This window comes from Pteronotus mesoamericanus, unplaced genomic scaffold (assembly GCF_021234165.1).
Source record: "Pteronotus mesoamericanus isolate MK-2021 breed Mesoamerican mustached bat unplaced genomic scaffold, CSHL_Meso_final scaffold_21, whole genome shotgun sequence".
NCBI classification, from domain to species: Eukaryota; Metazoa; Chordata; class Mammalia; order Chiroptera; family Mormoopidae; genus Pteronotus; species Pteronotus mesoamericanus.
The window spans coordinates 20,532,749-20,545,706 of NW_026555310.1; the positions used below are offsets into that span (position 1 = coordinate 20,532,749).

Consider the following 12,958-nt stretch of genomic DNA (forward strand, 5'->3'; position numbering starts at 1 on the left):
GTAATAAACTACGTGACTTCAATGCAGAGACCATCTCAAAATCTAAAAATATGATGAGGTAAACAAAGGGAAAAGCCTTGGCAAAATTCTTAGGGACTATGTTTTTAATTAACATAATTTTAAATACTGTTTAAACTTTTATAATATTTATTCAATTTTTTATCTAAATTCAAGTTGTCTTTGAAAACAAAATAATAAATTTCTTCCTAAGTAGCTATAGCTCAAAAATTACTTCTACTCTTAGACTTCAGTATTATGGTAAGTTTTGTTTATAAATACTAGTAGACAGAAGTGAAAAGTATAGTATTAAAAGGGAGTGTAGTCTCATTTATTATTCTGTGTTATCTGTTTTTATATTTATATGAAATCTGTGTTTCTACTTCCATTTATAGTATATGCCAGTATCTGATGAACTTCTTCATGCCTCTAAATAACAATATAATGGATGAAGTCATTGTATGTGGGAAGCAATGGGGAGAGAAGCATAGAGATTGGCATATTCTATATCAGAAATTGATGGCAAAGAGGATTTAGAGAAAAGAGAAGAAAAATGTTAAGACCACAAATCAATTTTCTATTTAAAAAGCTTCTGAACATTATATATGACAGAGTTGTTTATAAAGTATGCATGGAATATTCACAGGTTAAACACAAAGCTGACTCTAAACTTGTAGGAAAATGAAGATAGTCAAAAGATGTTATAAAGAAAAAGAACCAACTATAAGATATGAGTAATAATTGAAATTCATAATCAAAGTTAATGAAGCTGGGTTTTTCTTAGTATAATGATGCGCCAAGTTTGTGTAATTCTATGTTAACAAATCACATAGAGGTGTTGGTTGTTTCATTCATTTGAATCAGATAAATCCTGTTCATTTATGCTGAATATCTCTGTTGATATTCCATATTGGACAGGTAACATTCTATTGTGAAAATATCTTTGATAAACAGTAGCCTTTCATTCCTAATCTTGATTAGCCTTCTCATTAAACGTTAATTACATAAAGAACCAGGCAAGTAAAGGTAAATGTCCTCAACAAATGGTCCCACTGCCAGGAAAACTTGAGGCACATAACTTCTAGGAAAATAGTATAATCTTTGGGTATGAAAGATTGCCACTTTTTTTTTATTTTGTAATTTTCCAAATTCATTTTAAAAGTTTTCCTTTATGCTTAAAATTTAACATAAGAAGGTGGTTATTATCAACAGGTATTTAGGAGAACAAATAATGGAAGTTAGAGGTTAAATAAATGCCATGATCCATTTTAAAAGTTCATATTCAGAATGTTTAGTTTTCTAGAGTTGTTTAGAGAATAATTAAGCTGCTCTGCTTATCACTTTGGCTTCTCTTTATCTCCCTTGTTTGCTCAATCCTCTTCATACACTGGTCTCCCAAACTAGGATGGCCTGTAGGATTCAGATTATTCTCCCCCTCTGCTCTATTTTCTACTGATTTTTCCTTGGGAGAGGCAATTTCTGCTCTTAACTGCTATCTATGATAGCACTAAGACTGAGTATTGTAATGAAAGATATTTAACCATTTTATGACTCTGTTTTCTCTTTTATAAAAGAAGAATAATAAAAACACTGACTCAGAGCTTTATGGAATAAGTCAATGAGAAATAATTACAGCTATAGGTTAACTCTACTTGTGTGTAAAAAACTACATGGTCTTAGTTACTTCCACAGAAATCCTGCATTTTCTGATGATGTGCTATTTCTTTTTTTTAAATCCTGCATTCAATAAAGATTTATTTCTAAACTGAATTTCATATTTCCCTAAGATTGGTCTTTCTTTCTAATTAATATATTTATTTAAATCGCAGTATTCCCTAATTTATACATTTAGGTAATCTCTTTATTTTTGAAATATCTCACATTGTTCTCCATCTATGCTTCTCACCCTAAACCTTCTATCATGTACTAATTTCTAAGAAATTTTATTCCTAAAATATTAGTTTGATTATGGTATTATATGGCCCACAAACCATCACTAGTTCCCTGCTGCCTTTAGTATAAATTTCTGATTTTTGCTTAGACATTCAAACTTGATAGGATTTAACCAAAATCATGATCATATGCTCCGTACCTTTCATTCTTAGTTACGTGTACACATCCTAGAATCTACTGCTTTAACCAAACTATTATCCCATAGCATTCTGTATTTTAAAAAATTTGCTGCTTTCATTTCTCCTATCTGTAATCTTCTCCTTTTCTCTATCTATTGACATCTACTCCATCTTTTATTACCCTGTTGAATTCTGGTAATTTGTAGTATTCTCTGATATTTTTAGCAAGATGGTATCTCTCTATTCTTGTACTCATATTTATAAAAAGTAATTTACCTTAAAATACTCTTCATTGATTTCATAATTATGTTGCTATCTAAAGGCGCAGTAGTCTTTCAGTAAATTTTCTTTCATTATTTTTTTCCCATTAATGAATGAATGGATGAGTGGATATATTTCTTTCGGTTTTCTTCTAAACTGTACTGCTTTAAGGGTAAAGCAGAAGGGTCTTCATATCTAAATTGCCTGTTTCCCCATAACACAAAGGTAATTTGCCTAGCACAAAGTAAACACTCATTCAATTCGTTCATTTATTTATAGAAAACTACAGTGAGTGCCAACCATGTGCTAGGAATTGCACTGCCATATAATTAATTGTATCTCATTCAGCACAGAAAATTAGACTATTTAGGGAAAAAATACAGAGCAATGGGAAAGACTTTTATCATGTAGCCAGTTATAACCTTAGCACTAATCTTAGAAAGACCAGGTGAAATGGTCAAAAATAGACCTGTATTTACCAAAATCTTATTAAATACAAGACATTCTAAGTGTCATGGTAAATTTAAGAAATTAAAAAATGACATTCTTGCTTTCCAAGTGCTTGTGTTTAACTTTAGATACTGTATATGCTCATAAGTAGAGAAGGAAAAAAATTAAACTACTGAATAAATGTCACAGGTTACACTGATGTTCAGTTTTTCACATGCGCAATAAGAAGAAGTGGTGTAGCTTGAGGTGGGGTGAAGTCACTTCGACTGTGTGGGAAAGCATCACTTTGTAAAACAGCGAGAGTTTGAGTTTGTTCTTTATAGCGTTCTTTCCCCCAATCTTTTATACAAAACAGCAAACCTTAAAAGAAATACTAACATGCCAAAAGAATAACCAGTAGAAGGCACTGCTTCCTAGTACTTTATCTCCAAATTAACCAGTTAAAGTTTAAAATATTTAGAGAAAGAAACTTTAAAGATAAACTTGTATAAAAGAAAAGCAATTGTTATTCTGAGTCTTCCATTTTATGTTTGTTCCATACACAAATTAGGCTTTGTGCCTGTCATTTTCCAAAATAATTACAGCAAAGAACATATCCTAAGAAGACAAAGTTTAAAGGAGAGGATGACTCCTCAATGAAAAGGTATATTAATGATTAATTAATTATGAAGCATTTTTATAATTACTTCACTTTTACAGTCTTTTACTTACCCACTTTAGAAAGGACTGTAAGATTTTAAAAAATACTTTAAAAACATAATCAAATAGAGTTTACCAATTCATTTACATGGAAACTGTTTTTAAAAAAGATACTGAGTCAGCAAACTAGATTTCCTTTTCTTTCTGACAATATAAAGACATTACCTATACTTGTCCTGGAAGACTAGATTTTACAACCTTTCATAGAGAAAAGTAAGAGAGTTGCTAGTTTTATTTAGTAGCTTTCATATAGCATCTATTTATTTAAACATTACTCTTTTCAGAAATAATTCTAAGTACTAGGCAAGTAGTGGTGAACAAAAATGAAGTCTATCCTCTTGTATCTTGTAGTGGAAGAGACAGATAAATTAACTAAGAAATAAATATCAAATTTGTCAGGTGATAAGTGCTCTGCAAAAAACAGAGAGTAAAGAGCAATAGAAGGAGGAGGTGCTGGTTGAGGGGGGATAAGCATGGGAGGCCTTACTGGGAAATGATGCTGGCGCAGAAAGCTAAATAAAGTGAGGAACAGGCAAGTGTATATCTGAAGTAGGAGCATTTCAGACTGGAAAAAAAAATCAACTTTGAAAGAGATATGTTTAAGTGAGTGGTATATTAGTTTCCTATTGCTGTTGTAACAAGTTATCACATATTTAATGATTTTAACAACACAAATAGTTCAGGGGCTCAAAAGTCTTACAATCACAGTGTTGGCAGGGCTCATTCCTTCTAAAGGCTCTGGGAAAAAAACCTGTTTCAGTGCCTTTTCTAGCTTCTGGAGACCACCTACAGCCTTTGGTTCATGGCCCCATCATCTAATTTTCAAAGCCAGCCTCTCAGTATCTTTCAATGTCTCTCTCTGACTATGATCCTCCTGCTTTGTCCTCTTGTAAAGACCTTTAGGAATACTTCGGGCCCACCCGCAATATCCAGAATAATCTCCTAATCTCAAAATCCTTAAATTGATCACATCTGTAAAGCCTCTTTTTGCCTTGTAAGGTAACATATTACATACATATTCACAGGCTTCAGGGATTAGGATTTGGGTATCTTGGGTGAGGGGCATTATTCTGACTAAGATAAATGATTTGCAAACTTTGCTCTGAATTAGAATGACATGGAAGTTTTAAAAAAAGTCTGATAACCCTGCATGCACTCAAAGGCCAATAATAACACAATGCCAGGGAGTATGACCCAAGCAGCTGTATTTTTTAAAGCTCTCCATATAATTCTAATATACAGCCAAGGTTGAAAACCACTGGTTTAGTTTTCTGTTGCAGTCTCATACCCTGTACCCTACTCCTTAGTTCGCTACCCAAGTCTAAATACAATTGAGCACATCCTGGTTACAGAGTGATTATTGGGCACATTGAGAGCTTTTAGCCAATAGCAGAGGTCTCCAGTATTTTTAAAATTACTTTCACACATGGACTAGAGTAGCCTGATTGTGCAGATTGCTACAGGGACAAGTAAATGAAAAGCAACTCCTTGTAAAAGCAAGTTACCCCTTACAAGGGAGGCCATTTCTAATATATTCCATTTATGTAACTTAGCAACTGTAGGAGTGTTGTAAGCTAAAGATGGGATTTTATCTATATTTTTCAGTTTCCCCCCTTTTAAAGTAAACTTGAAACAAATTTATACTGTGCTTTCTAAAATTCTCTCTGCAATTTTGCTTTTTTTGTTACTTCCTACATGAAATCCCTCCTCATTTATCTCAATTTGTCCTCTCCTCAAAAAACCAAACTGGTCATCCATTCCCCGAAGCATCCCCGGACGCTTGGGCCCTCAGGAAGCCCTCAGACTCTTGACTGTAATGGTGTTTTACCCTTAACTAGAGCTGTCTTTCATTATTTTTCTCCCTTTATTTAAAATCTTGTCAACAGGTTCATAAACTTTTTAAAGTAGAGAGCCTGAATTACATGTTTTAATTCTCATTAGATAAACATCGTACTCATAGGAAGTGGTCAGTAAATTGTTAATGATTTGATATTCCCTTTTGCCCCGGCAATTAAACATCAATTCTTTCAAGAAGATTTTCATGTCCACACACAAAATTTAGTTAAAGATTACTATTGTCATTTTAGCTCCACCAGTTAGTTTTACACTGGATTATATTTATCTGCCTCATGTCAGTTTCTTTGAAGTCTGAGGTTTGTTCATTGGTAAGTCTGGCACCTACCACAGGAATAACAATAATCATCTCTGATTTAATACATAAGAGCATACCCCAACCTAGATCCTTAAACTGTTTCCAGGTATCCTTTCACTGCATCACATCCTTATAGCTTAAGCTGCAGGAATTGGAACCTTATATATCCCGGATAGAAAATATATGGAAATTTGCAGGGCTTTCTTAATGATTTTTAGAAATGAATGAGGCTTTTCTCCGTCCAAAATGAAACCCTTTAGGAGATGAACAAAAATCTAAGAGTCTAAAGTCATTGGTGATTTTGTTGCCAATATTTTTAGATGAAGTGTAGATTGATATCTCTGTACATAATTTGTTAAGCATATTTTAAAAATTAGTAGCCTATTATTGAACTATAAATATGGTCATTTTATTGTATTAATTTAAAAAAATCTTTAAGAAATCTCTTACCTGAATTGTATAAAAATACCATTAAGTTCAACATATTAAGAAATTATATGTCTCTGAAAAGGGAATTAAAATAAACATGAAATATGTTGTATGTTAGGATCAGTTGCCATCTAGCACCATAATTTCTTCATGTTCAGTGTTTTAGACTTTGTAATTTTTGCTTCATAGAAATATTTACTTACAGAAAAGTTGATATGTATTTATATAGATATAAATATTTATATAGAATGTTTATCCAATTGCATATAAGATAATTTAAGTATTGAAATGACTACAAGTTTTGAGAAGAGTAGTGACATCTATCTGCCTAATGTCTACTTTTGGACTTTCACTTTTCATAATTATGAATGATAATCATATTTATTATAAATAATTGATAATTATATTTATAATGTGGAAGTCACCAAAAAGGCCATGCTTTCTGAAAGTCATAGAATTGTGTATTACTGTAGAAAAGGCCAGATGACCCAGCTTTCTGCTTTGATCACCTGGAAACTGACTCTTGCCAATAGCCTGGAGATTTCTGACAGTAGGAGACTATACATAAGACTGAGGCATACACCAAAATACGAGCTTAGTGATTCCAGCAAGAATGGTAATGGCCACACAAAATGCGTTATCTCCTTGAAGTCATGCTGCATCTGAAACCAAGAAATTATTAGAAGTTCATTTATTGATTTATTCCTATAAATCACAAAGACCTTAACATATTTTAAATCTATCTGTTAGCCTTTTTTTTTTTTAATGGGAATCTGAAGTTTGCTTGGAGAGCATGGAAGCAGAACAGTAGAAGTTAAATAACCCTAGTGTTCAGAGTTAGTATTTATAATTTAATATATCCATTTGGTGTTGCCAGTGAGACTAAGATTATTCTAATTCTGGTAACTCCAGCCCCTTATTTCTTTTCTGCATACTTGAGTGTACTTGAAATAAATCTTGGTCATGAGATCAGAAATAGTGAAGGATACCTGAAATGTATTGGCTCCGTCTACTTCTTTCGATAGTGCTTACATGGTAGCCACCGACATTTCCTTTTACTTTGTCTGTTTTTCAGCTATTCAAGATCCCTACCATGAATATCGTCTTTAACATTTGCTCATACATTTGATCAGTTCATTGTCAAGTCTGACTGGCCGTAGACCATTTCTCTATTAGGAGCCTTTGTATTTAATGCCTGATTATATAGTTTGTCTTTAAAGCCAACCTGTTTTCCTAATTTTGGAGATTTGTGGTTTCATTTTTGGAGGAGGATGTGGGTCATATTGTGGTTTTAACATTTATATCAAAGTAAACAACAGCTATTGTTTATTGAATATCTACTCTGTGCTAAATGCTCTACAAGTCATTTTTAGTATCATACATGGTTCATTCTTAAAAAGCCTTATAAATAGATATTATATCTCACTTTAAAAATGAGCAAATTGAGACAAAGTCTCACTGTAAGTACTGAAATCAGTTTTTTAATCTATGTTTGTCTCCTTCCAAAGCTCTTATTTTTTCTAGTCTTATTATTCCTAAATAGAATGTCTTCAGTACTCCAATACTTTTCTTTTGAAACTTCTAATACTAAGAATGGTATTATTCAAGAAAGATTAGAGCCATCTTCTTTGTATATTTTAAATGTAAAAACCAGTGACATATATGAAGTAGTATTGCACTTAGTTAATACCCTGCATCCTATCCCACTCTTCTAAATAAGAATGGATGATTCTGTTAGCACTCTTTGTTTGTTGAACAAAGCATATATTTTTTCAAGGTGAAATCAAGTTGTGAGTAGAAGAGTTTATTTTTTATTAAAAAAATTTAACTTTATATACATCTATGTAAAACTTTTAATGAAAGAAAAGGGGACTGTATTTAAAAATATTGCCACATATTTTTACTTGTGATTATATTCTCAGTCAGGTATAATTACAGAAAATGTTTAATTTTATTCAGTTATCCAGCCAGGTGCATTGTCATGTACATATTAGCTTAGCCAAACAAAACACCCTTATTTGTTTTTTTTTCTTTTATTTAGATGCCTGAGGAGTAAATATGTCTGATAAGTCATATCTAAGTCTGTCATAGAAATGTGAAAATAATACTGAAATGTTTTTATATCCTCACCTCTTATACTATTCTATGAATTTGATATTAGAACTAAATGTCTACATTGGGCAATTTAGAATTTGAGGGAAGAAAAATTCTCAAATGTTTTAAGATTTACAGCAATTATAAAATTTATTCAATTCTTAAGTTTTAAAAACTTTTTTCATGTGTTCTGAGGTTTATATATATCCAATATCTGTATTTCACAATAATCTTATTTTTAATGAAGTGCAAATTTTTATAATGGCAATGATTTATTTATTTTGTCTATTTTTGATGAAATAAATTTTAGTTATTTCCTTTCCTTTAACTCCCAACCATATTTGCTATTCATAGATGTTCTGTTTTCAATAAGGTCTATCAAAGTGTAAAACTAGATGGTATTTTTCTTTTCTTTAAAACGGAATGGTCTTTCATTATGCAGTATTCTTAGGTGAATTCTCTTGTTTAAGGAGCCAGAATACAAGAGAGTGCTATATTAGTGTATTATTCTCCCAACAAACAAGCACTGTTCTGTTGCTACCTGCTTGGCCATTGTTTCTGACTGTGTGTGCTTTGCAGTGGTATTTGGATGGTTTCCTGCTCTCTGCCAGCCCAGAAAGGCATTTCTGTTACAATGGCCCCTAACCACACAATGACAGCATTAAGGATTTATGTGGAGGTTTCATTATTTTCTCCTCTTTTGTTCCTTCCAGGATGTCTTCCAAGCGACCAGCCTCTCCGTATGGGGAAGCAGATGGAGAGGTAGCCATGGTGACAAGCAGACAGAAAGTGGAAGAAGAGGAGAGTGACGGGCTCCCAGCCTTTCACCTTCCCTTGCATGTGAGTTTTCCCAACAAGCCTCACTCTGAGGAATTTCAGCCAGTTTCTCTGCTGACGCAAGAGACTTGTGGCCATAGGACTCCCACTTCTCAGCACAATACAATGGTAGGTTTCTCATGGACTATTGTGCCTACACTCACTTTTTGACCAGTCTCGTCTTCTAATAATAGTTTGGCTTCAGCCCTTTGCTTTATAATTATCATCTACTTAATAGCCATGCACAAGATTCACTCCTACCATCTTAGAATTCTTTATAAGTAAATTGATTCCAGCAGGAAGTAAAAGATATGCTATCTTTTGTTTTTCAAGAATTATGCTTTTGAGATACTTATAATTTGAGGGGAAAAACATATAAATATAATAATTTTAGAGTAACATATTTTAAAAATTTAGATGTCATACTATTTCTAATAAAAGCCTGTTCCAGATAGAGTTACAACATAGCTTGAGATTTGCACCAAAATAAATCATGGTTTTTTTTTTCCATTTTTTTGCTTTGCTCAGATTGGATTCCAGTATTCCTTAAAGTACTGGAAATATTATAGAAATATATGTTTCATAGAGACTATAGTTTCTAATGTGACCACACTAATTTCTAACTCAGTCCCATTCATACTGTTGTTTTGATAACTCACTAACTCTCTGGTGCATCCTATTCCAGAATTTGAAACTCAGAATAATGTGTCTGGCCTCTCATCCTGGGGTCTGGATCGCTGGGAAACTGTGGTTTCACGGATGAGAAAAAAGAAGGTAGTGTAGCATCTTTGGCTGAAGCTTAGACAGCAGACACACAAATAAGGCTTTTAGGCCCATCTGAGGAACTAAAATACATGGAATCTCCTTGTTGGCAAGGTGGCGGGGCACTTAGCTGCCAGCAAAGCCACCCTTGCCTTTCCCACATGGCTGCTTGGGCGGATGTCACATTTTTGTGACCCCCCCACCCACCTTCAGGAATGCCGCTGCTGTTAATCTGAGCCAGATTACACCAACAAAAATGTTTTTTTGCACATTCTCGGATCTTTAAAGGCAGCTCTAATTCTGTTAAATAATTTTTTTTGCTTTCTCTAGGATATTATTATGCATCATAAATGTGCATAGTACTGAGATATGCCCACTTGTTTATGTTATTGCATACATATATGTAGAATTAAATCCACGAAAAGAATCAGATGTCCTCTAATAGCTATGAAATAAACACTAATCTTTGATGATCACATTAGATTTAAATACTCTCATTCAACATTTTAAGCCTTTTAGATAAAAAAAATTTTTCTGGGTATTTAACTGTGTGCAAGATTTTTCCACAAAGAATAATGTTTTAGCTAAACTTATATAGCACTTATATAGATTTTAAGCATATTACAAATATTAACTCCTTTAATCATCACAGTATTTCATTGAGGTGTTATTATTAATCCCAGTTTACAGGTGAGGGAACTGAGGCACAAAGTGGTTAAATAGCTTGTTCTAGGTTGCAGTTAAGAAGCGGGAGAATGAGGAGGGTTTTAGCTAGGCAGACTAGTTTTAGAGTCCATGGCTATACACATTATAAACTCTTCCCAAGAGCACAGGCATATTTTATTTGGCAAGTTAAATCATACTGTCTATAATTTCCCCCTTCTCCCTCTACCGTGAGTTTATGTTAGTTGTGTGCAATGACATGACTTTTTGACCTCCTCTCACAGAGGAAAAGCTGGGAAAGAAAGTGGGAAAATGGCCGTGTGCAGTTCACCAGGGAGGAGATGTTGGACTCTTCATTTGACGTTGCATCACTGCTAATGCCTTTTTCCTCTCAATATTTTGACCCTGGCTTTTCTTCGGGGAATACCCTATTGAGAGTGCTTCTTGGTTTGGTTTTCTTGAGATACTACTATAAACATAAATGCAAATTTAAAGGAGCGGATATAAATAGTTATCATTAGAATAAAACCTCAAAGATAAAGGTGAGATTATTTCAAGTACACCCATGGATGGGTATAAGAAAGGCATATTAAATTACGTACTATAGCTTGCATGAGGGGCTTCTGTGATGCATGATATTAGTGAAAATGAAACCAGTCAGTGTGTAATGGAGTATTGGGCTTAACTAAATAAAACAATAAACTGCCTGCTTTGTTCTGAGTTTTTTGTTGGGTACTGTGGAAATAGATTTGAATCAGACAGAAGTCCTTTCCTCAGACAGCTTCCTCTGGAGGAGGAGTTTTTAACCAGGGTGTGTGGATCTGAAAATGAATGGAGAATTCTGTATATGCACATGTGTGAGTAGGAATATGGTGTTCATCAGATTTTCGAGTAGCTCTGTAACCCAAATAGGTTAAGATCTGCTGTTCTCGAAGTTAAAACAGTGAATACAAATGATTTAACTTAGTTTTACTGACATCACAACTGACAGTTTTCCCTTACTGTATGTCTAATTGGTTTCTAAATTTGTTTCTCCCTCAAATGTTTCTTGATTCCACCAGCTTTTCATCTCTCGAGTAGGCAGTTGGAAGAGTCTACTATGTCATCTCAAGTTTTCAGCTTTTCTTTCCAGTCTTTCCTTCAACTTCCACTAGACTTGTTTCCCTGAGAAATGAGTTAGCTTATTTACCCCACTGTGGAATCTAACAGGATTTAGTGTAACACTCTTTGTCTTAGCATAAAATTCTATATAGACTAGCATCAAACTATGGCTTTATTGCCCTCTCCTGCCACGTCTGCCTTGGAACCTATGCCCCAGTCATGCTGGGCATTTGAAACATATTCATAAACATACCGAGCAAGCTCAAATGTCACAGCTTTATTCTTTCTACCTGGAAAACCTCTCTCTTTCGATGTTTTGCCTTCCCAGTGAATTGTATATCTCAAAGAAGACTAGGTTCAGCAGTGACTTCTTATTAGATGTTTTAATTGACCTCCCAAGGCAGAATGGTTGTTGGATCATTTTTTCATCTATGGCACTTGTTTATATCTTTAACAATGGCCTATATTATAATTTATGTGTTTACACATCTACTTTTCTATGCACTCCTTGAAGACATAGGCATATATATTTGTATTTTTGATATCCAGCATATAATAATTAATTTATGATTACTGATTAAATGGCAGAGTTTATATGGATGATTAAATATACATTTTGGGCAAAGTTGTTAAGAGAATTTTCATGGTGAATATGCTGATTTTCTAGAAATTTTAGAACTCATAAAAATCTGCTAATGTAGTATATTCAGAAAGCAGAAGGCATGTTATAATAGCTATGATATATTCAACAGTTAAGCTTATTAAGACATATTTTACCCATTTATCAACATGATTGAATATATTTATATAATTGTTATTTTATACAAATACTGTATATTTTTCTCTAGATACTAAGTCATTGTCATAATCATATAACATGTCCTTTTATTTCAGTAGAAAAATACATTTTATTTTTTTTTTCTATTCAATATCTTTGAAAACAAGGAGTTTCATGTCTTTATATCATAGAGTTCAATTAGATGGGGGAAAAAAAACCCAGCTTTCCAGATCTCCTTGCCAATTTATGTGTGACATTCATACTACATTCTTAAATTAAAAAAAAAAAAGATATTGAGAGGTCTACATTTTGTATTTTGCACATATTTTAGAGACAAAGTAAAACTGATGAATAATCTTTGTAATGATGGCTTGCCATTCTAGAGAGATACTTTCAATATAAAATTTAAGTGGGAAAATATTTCCTGAGATATAAGTTCTGTATACTTCATAATTGTTGTTATATAAAAGTTTTGAGGAATTAGGGTCCAGATCCTTTGTTCATATTCAAAGTATGCAAGCACTAGCATTTGGAATTAGGTCAGCTAAAGATGCAATTTTTCCTTTCTGAATTTGTGTTTTTAACGTTAATATTTTTGAGAAATAAACTAAGGTCCTTACTAAGAGCCACTCCCAAACAGTTGTATCTGATATGAGTGCGCCAGCCTCTTCTATTCTTGGAAGG

General features: G+C 33.1%; 1 protein-coding gene across 2 annotated transcripts in view; it reads left to right on the forward strand.

The window, feature by feature from the left end:
- The window catches only part of SOX5 (SRY-box transcription factor 5), a 370,984-nt gene that overhangs the window by 42,627 nt on the left and 315,399 nt on the right, over positions 1 to 12,958 (forward strand). The window contains exon 3 of one of the 2 annotated variants that reach the window (XM_054591329.1): positions 8,868 to 9,099. In XM_054591329.1, coding sequence (XP_054447304.1) covers positions 8,868 to 9,099 — 232 coding nt within the window. The remainder of the gene's footprint in view (positions 1 to 8,867; positions 9,100 to 12,958) is intronic. The other variant, XM_054591330.1, reaches the window with a different exon arrangement.